This window comes from Neophocaena asiaeorientalis, unplaced genomic scaffold (assembly GCF_003031525.2).
Source record: "Neophocaena asiaeorientalis asiaeorientalis breed wild unplaced genomic scaffold, Neophocaena_asiaeorientalis_V1.1 scaffold124, whole genome shotgun sequence".
In the NCBI taxonomy this organism is placed as follows: Eukaryota; Metazoa; Chordata; class Mammalia; order Artiodactyla; family Phocoenidae; genus Neophocaena; species Neophocaena asiaeorientalis.
The window spans coordinates 12,373,279-12,380,824 of NW_020174135.1; the positions used below are offsets into that span (position 1 = coordinate 12,373,279).

General features: G+C 37.8%; 1 protein-coding gene across 1 annotated transcript in view; it reads right to left on the bottom strand.

Moving 5' to 3' along the window:
- The window catches only part of PHLPP1 (PH domain and leucine rich repeat protein phosphatase 1), a 207,394-nt gene that overhangs the window by 37,493 nt on the left and 162,355 nt on the right, over window positions 1–7,546 (bottom strand). Inside the window, exon 10 of the mRNA XM_024754873.1 lies at window positions 4,261–4,416. Coding sequence (XP_024610641.1) covers window positions 4,261–4,416 — 156 coding nt within the window. The remainder of the gene's footprint in view (window positions 1–4,260; window positions 4,417–7,546) is intronic.

Here is a 7,546-nt window from a genome sequence, read left to right on the forward strand (position 1 = left end):
CGGGGATATTTTAATAATTACCATGTACTTCATTTGCACATACACTCTCCCCATTCCCATCCCCTGAAAATACCTTGTTCTGTTCCAACCAAGGATAAAAACAGACCCTAATCCCCACCCACAATAGGAATCTATAACTCTCCTTTGAAGGGCCCATTGTGACTGACCTCATCAGGAGCAGCTCTCTGGCCATGATGTGAGAGTGCATATGTGAAATGGACAGGGAACCAGCCATTGCCGAGATTTCAGAAAGGACAGAAGGATGGCAGTACCTCATCCATCCAACTTGGTGACCCACGGGGAATATCTACTCCCACTCTTGCCCATCTGTTGATGAAAACTGATTATCTGAAACTCTTTTGGGGGTTTCCATCAAGAAAATTCTCAACTCTAAGCAAAAAGGGATAAGATGAGAGATCTAGGCCGGTAAGATCCAAATTAGAATACTTGCCAGTTCCCCTCACAGAACCAAATCCTGCCCTGACCACAAGATACAAAATCACAGTCAACTTCTCAGCAAATATGGTCTAACATATTTTACATCTGTCTATAGTTTTTGAGCTGCCAGTCAAAAGAAATAAAACTCAAAGAAGAATATGGAGGGTAAACTCATAAACTTAAATTGTTGATTCAGGTCATAAGAATTTTAATAAAATCGGTCTGAAGTTTTCAGAGGAAGATAAAGATATCACTAAAAGTCATCTAATTTAAAGTAGATTCCCCTCTCTTATCTGGTTACCTGCTACCAGGTAAAGCAGATTAAAATACACCATTCTAAAGCTGTAATATCTCAGAGACAATATTATATAATCAAAACCATGACACTGTGTTTTAGCAGAAAGATTCAGAGCTAAAGAAATCTCCTTAGAAGAGAGTTTAAGTTCAGCCTTTTGCTGTGTCCAATAAAACATGTTTTTCTGACAGTTCTCATGAAGCTTCCAAGCACAAGTTCTACTGAGAGAACAAACAAAACCATTTTTAACTTATGAAGACTTGTATTCAAGCCTTTTCCTCAGTTATATAACCAAACACAGAACTGGTAACAATAATTTATTACCACAAAAAAAAAAAAGAAAAAAGAAAAAGTGAGCATCTGTATATTTTTTAAGATTTGTATTATGGAGCAAACTGAATGGAAGGAGAATTGAAGCAGTTTCATTACTGCCTGGGGCTATCTACCAAACACAAAGCCCTGTATTATACAACAAAGTGCTGTTCTTCATACCAGGAGCCTAAATTAAAACCAATCCTATCATTTTCCTTCTCCTTTACCCTCTCAACCCCACCTTTTATTACAGTTTATTGTGCAGTTATTTTAAGCTCAGCATTAGGTTGTAAGCTCCTTGAGGGTAATACCGATGTTAGTCATTTTTCAGTCCCCTGCAGTACCCAGCACAGTGACTTAAACTTACAAGGTCAGTAAGACACTGGCCATCCTGAACCATGTAAATGAAAACAAATCACAACTGAAACCACCTGCAAAGAGCTTGTGAAGATTCTTTCCTAAAAAACCCTCTTTTAATACTAAAAAGCCCTCTTTTAATATTTTAAGCTTCATGTTTTCTAGGTTGACCTGCTCCCACAATAGTCAGTAGTAGTTTATTCCTTCCCCTCAAGCTAATCAAACCAAATATACAGTAGCTCTACATTTTCCTGAATGTAAATTATGCCTCGATTAAAATTTTTTTTTTTAATTTAGATAGAGAAAACCTCAGTTATTCAGGTTTTGGAAAGGGGATAAATAGAAAAAGTATTATCCCTTTAAGAAGCAGTAAATAGTTTGGTAAAGCATAGGGAATAGAGTCAATATTTTTATCATAACTCTGTATGATGTATAATCTACAGAAATAGCAAATCACTATGCTGTCTACCTTAAATTAATATAATATTGTAAAAGTCAACTACATTTCAATTTTAAAAAGTTCTATCTTTCTTGTCTTCCAACAAATGAAATAATACAAGAATGGTGTTCAAAAAAGATCTCATTGACTTTACCCCACCCTCTTTATGACCCTATCTGCCTGAGAGAACCAAACCTCTTAACCTTTCTGACTCAGAGTCATGACAAGGTCAGTTGCTACACGAGGCTGGAGATGGCGTTATTGCATTGCTTGGAAAACAAAGGCACTGGAATATGCCTTCTTGGAAAAGTTTCTTACTTCTGCCTCTTTTGGTCATTTGCTTTTCTCTCATAAAATAAAAGCAGGATGCTTGCTCTAATTCACTCAGCCCCTTACTCCAGCACTCCCTGTGCTGGAAGGGCATCTGGCACAGCCTGCCCTCCTCCCAAGAGCTACAGAGGCTGCCTACTTCCCCCGCACCAGCCCCTACTTTCCAAAATGCAGCTGGCTCTGGATAGGCCCATTTATTCAGACTAGGGTATTTCTGCCTAAATGCCTTTAGCTTACACTGTGGGCTCAGCTTATTCTGCTCTCCTTGATAGCAATGTTCCCTTTCAGTGGCTCAATTCAGGTCCTAAATTTTCCATACTGCATGACCAGAAATATTCTAGTTCATACAATCACCCCTTTTCCAACATACAGATTCCATTTGGGACTGTACAGAATAGACAACAAGGGAAAACCTGCGCAGCCACAAAGTCAACAGTCCATGCAGCGGTTCTCGACCCTGGGAGTCAGCAGAATTGCCTGTGGAACAATCTAAGTTAAAGCTGCCCCCTCGCAACTGCTCATCTGAACATGAACACACAGTCTCCTGGACCACACTGTGAGCGACCTCAGGCACACATTGTCAGATCTGGCTGGCACCAGGGAGACTCAATGACTGCTTAGGGACGCCTCTAGAGAATGAAAAACATATTCAAGTGCCCCTTTGAAACAAAATTCTCAGAAATGAGTAAAGAATGATTATTATCTATTGGAGAGTTCCAGCACTATTTACCTACTCTACTAGCCATGATCTTATAAGACTCAGATTCAAAAATGGTTTTATCTCACTCAAAGACTCCTAAAACCTGAATCTGTCTCCCTTTTGGTTTCTACTGATTCAGTGTAGATCCCCCAGGAGAACAAGTGGATTCTCATTATAAAACTGCACCCAAATTTTCCCTAGTTAGCCTTATGAAAGAAAACACAAGGCTACAACATGACATAGAATTCTCCCGCAGGGGAAGAAACCAAATCCTATAGTATTCATAACAATAAGAAACAGGTCTAGAGCTACCCACAGGCTGTACATTGTCCTTTGATATGAATGCAAAAGCAAGAACAATTCTTTAAATTATCTTGAAATATTGTTCTTTTTGTCAGGGGAATGACTTAGCACCAGTCAATTACAATGTAACAATCCCATTTCCCCACAATTCCATTATTTCTCAATAATTATACCAGTAGGAATTCATTGTAACTTACATTAAGTACAGAGAATAAATTTTTTTTTAAAATGAGGAAAACAAAGGAAAAGGAAAGGAATGCTGGACATGTTCTCTGTCTTGATCTGGGCGATGGTTATGGGGTATATATGTATGTAGAAGTTCACTGAGCAGTATGCTCAAAGTTGTACACTTTTTGACTGTAAGTTACATCTTGATAAAAAGATTTTTTTGAAAAAGGAAAAGGAGAGAAAGAAAAAAATGCAAATCCAAGATCAAGGGTAGTATTTAAAAGTCCTTAAATTTTTTACCTTTCATTAAACAAATATTTATTGAACACCTTAGAAAGGAACCCTCCTATACTGTGGATGGGAACAATTTCTTTAAATACTTAGTAAACAAGTTATTTAGAAAAATTCTCTTCGTTCAAAAAGAAAATAGTTTAAATGCAAGGGTAAACCTGTGGTAAAGATAAGACAATTGGTTAAAAAAAAAAAAAAAGTAAAACTCTAGAAAAATCTATCTCTGTCACCCAAAGTCATAAATATGTGAAAGCAAGAACAGAGAATCCTAAGGTAATTACACTAAGCCTAGAGCGGGCTGCACAAGTTTTGACCAGACGGCAAACGTCCCACCCTTGTTTTTATACCGACACCTCCACAGCTCACGCTTACGCACAACTCAACCCACTTAAGGAATCAAAATTAAATAAGCAGAGAAATTAAGAAAGACTCTCTAGGATATTCCTGCCTCTATTTCCTACAAAATGGTGACAGAAGTGGCTGGCAATACCATTTTCTTCATAAATCTAAGACAGAGAGACAGTCACAAAGTCCACTTTAAATGGTCTGAGATCACCTAAGAAAAGAATGCTAATTAGGGGGCATCTTACAAGGCAACGAACAACCAAAACAAACCAGCAGCTTTACCTGTCGGCCTTCATCAGAAGGTTGGGTGGCAGCTCCAGGAGCTGGTTGTGCTGCACATCCAAGACCTCCACTGAGGTTCTTTCTAGCCTTTCGGGAAGCCTTGTCAGCTGGTTGTGTCCCGCCAGTAGTTTCCGGAGACTACTATTACAAAATAAGCTGTGCAAACAAGGACAAAGACAGAAGGAAACTTACTGAGAGCTCATTTGGGATGAAGTTTTCAAAATGAATAGGAGTAGGAAAAGACTTAAAATCATCTCTCTAAGAAACCTAAATTCATTCAGAGCAAGGGCAAATGCATTGTAACGTAAGCTCAAAGTTGGAGCTGTTCATACTTCAATACTTTCCATACTTAAAAAAAAAAAGAGGGTGGGAAAAACTATGAAAAGGAATATTTAACAAAGCAGCTCTACTTAGTGAAAAAGAAAACGAGTTTCAAAGAAGACACCAAAGGCAGCAGCCTAGTCTTGTTAGACTCACAAGGCAAACTGTGAAAGGCTGTAGGCTTCCCCAGGCAGGGATTACATCTGGTATCACCCTGGAACGCTGGGGGTTTTACCCACAATAGAATCTGAATAAATACAGTTGAGCAATTTTTACTTACAGGGTCAACATTCAGTAAGGATTCTTTTGTCCAGTTAAACTTTTACCAATGACAACTGAAAAAATGTTACATTTTCCTCAGTTGCATTTCACAATAATTATCTCTCTCTTTCCTCACTTCCCTAAATCTGTATATTTCTATTTTCTCTTTGGTTTAATCCTAGACCAAAGTAGGATTATATTCTCCCTCCTAAAGAGAATATAACTCACTCAATGCAGTATTTTCTTTTGAGCATCAAACAAGCTATTGGGAAGCTTGACTGTGCTTTTCTTCTATGGGTTATCAAAACTGCAACAAACGATGAATATGTGTTAATCTTATGTAAATCTGCTTTATGATCGCTTAAGACCTCGTAGAGAATAAAGCAGGTCCTGGGTTAAACACAGAAATCTGGGGACTGTGGGAAAATGAGGTTATAATTTGCATCCGGATTGCATTGGAATGAGAACTCATTTACACTGCTGTCAAAGAATGAGGCTTCCTCACCCACCTCCTGTTTCCCACCATTCTGACCTCACTGACATCCAAAGTTCTTAAATCACTCTATATTACAGCTGTAACTTTATTCGCTTTAAGTACCAAAACTAGATTCTTTGTTCACAAAGATGCTAGCAACCTGTCTCAACACTGTGACACCATGGGCCCCCATTAAAGATATACCTGACTTTGCAGGTTTAGATATTAATGTGACAAGACAATCTGTCCAGGACTGTCATTCAGTCACAGCTATCACAGGGCCCAGTCTCTGTAACGCTCACTTCAACCTAATAATTCAGGATTTGGTCCACCAATTTTACTGTCTTGCTGGGCCTGGTATACAAATTAGAATTCTTAGAGAGTAGAATGGGATTATTTCTCTCTCTTACACACACACACACACTTCACCCTTACACAGACAGATAACTGAAAGACAGGTTACAAAATCTTTATCTTCATTTTTCCAGATAAGAAAGGAGATTTGATAACTGTAGGATGAGTATAAATGTTAGTAACTGGATTTGTTCAATTCTTTTGGATACTATGAATTAAAATAATTAAAATAGCTTCTTTTCCTTTCAGTACAGCTCCACTGCTAAACATGAATTTCTGTTTTCTCAGACCCTTCACACACATCACCTAGACAAACAAAGCTTGAAGGTTAAACCAACTTCTAACGAATCACTGTCTTGGCCTGGATATTAGATCAATGATAGGGCCGATACAAAGTTTGCAACTAAACAACACCATAAATGAGAAAACATGTATTGTTTTTGTCCCATGTGTTAAAAACACAGACATACACAAAAACAAACACTGTTTAAATTTTTTGACAAGACAGCATTTGGATTTGCTTTGAATAAGCATTTGTTTAGATCCCAAAAAAGCCTGTACTAATGCAGAGCAAATCAAAGATTAATTAACTCTGGGGAAAACTGGGTAAGATATCAGTTATCTTGTATTTATTTAATTGTTGGTTTATTTATATAATATCTTTGTTGTAGCGTACAGTGACACAGAGGCCTTAGACTCCAACATGCTATATGTGTTAAACTGGGGAGGCCAAAGTAGGGAAGAGAAAAACAGACAGAAAGATAACAGTACAAGATTTTTTTTTTAACAAATTATTTTTCCTCATTAGTAGTAGTAGCCTGTTTTCTTTTTTGCTGTTTGTCTTCTAAAAGGGTCTTTCTCTCTCTCCCCCTCCTTCACACACACACACACACACACACACACACACACACACACACACACAGACAGAAAGATAACAGTACAAGATTTTTTTTTTAACAAATTATTTTTCCTCATTAGTAGTAGTAGCCTGTTTTCTTTTTTGCTGTTTGTCTTCTAAAAGGGTCTTTCTCTCTCTTCCCCTCCTTCACACACACACACACACACCACACACACACACATCTGTCCACGGGGCACATCACCAAAGTCCTTTTGATAATGGTGATGGGCTATACTGGGTCACCTAAATGCTCACTCAACATAAAACTCTAAAGCAAAAAGCATTTTCAAATGGACTGAATTTACAGGTATAACATATGGCTGAGAAACAAAGTAAAATCAACTGAGCTTTCCAGGGACTGAAAATGTAAATCGATTTCTTCCACAAGAGCTAGACTCCAACAAAATGTTGTCCAACAGAAATACCATGCAAGCCACATACGTAATTTAAAACTTTTTAGTAGTCACACTTAAAAAAGTGAAAAGAAACAGGTAAATTAGTTTTTACAGTACACTTTTTATTTGACCCAATATATCCAAAATACTATTTTAACATGTAATTAATATACAATATTATTGACATATTTTGCATCCAGTGTATATTTTATACTTCAACACTTCTCAGTTAGGACTAGTCACGTTTTAAGTGCTCAAAAGCCCCTCAGCTAATGGCTACTGGCTGTCATAGTGGACAGCTGAACTCTGACACGTTTATTGGGCTTACTAAGCAGGAGTATTTCATGATCCTTGTCCTTTACAAGAGAACAGAGGAATACATACGATCATAAACCTTTAGAGATCGTGTATCTAAGTTTACTCCAAAATAGTGATATATTTCTACAATTTTTCATTGATATTTTTTACTATATATGGTTAAAAATAGGGTTTCCCTGGTGACGCAGTGGTTGAGAGTCCGCCTGCCGATGCAGGGGACACGGGTTCGTGCCCCGGTCCGGGAAGATCCCACATGCCGCGGAG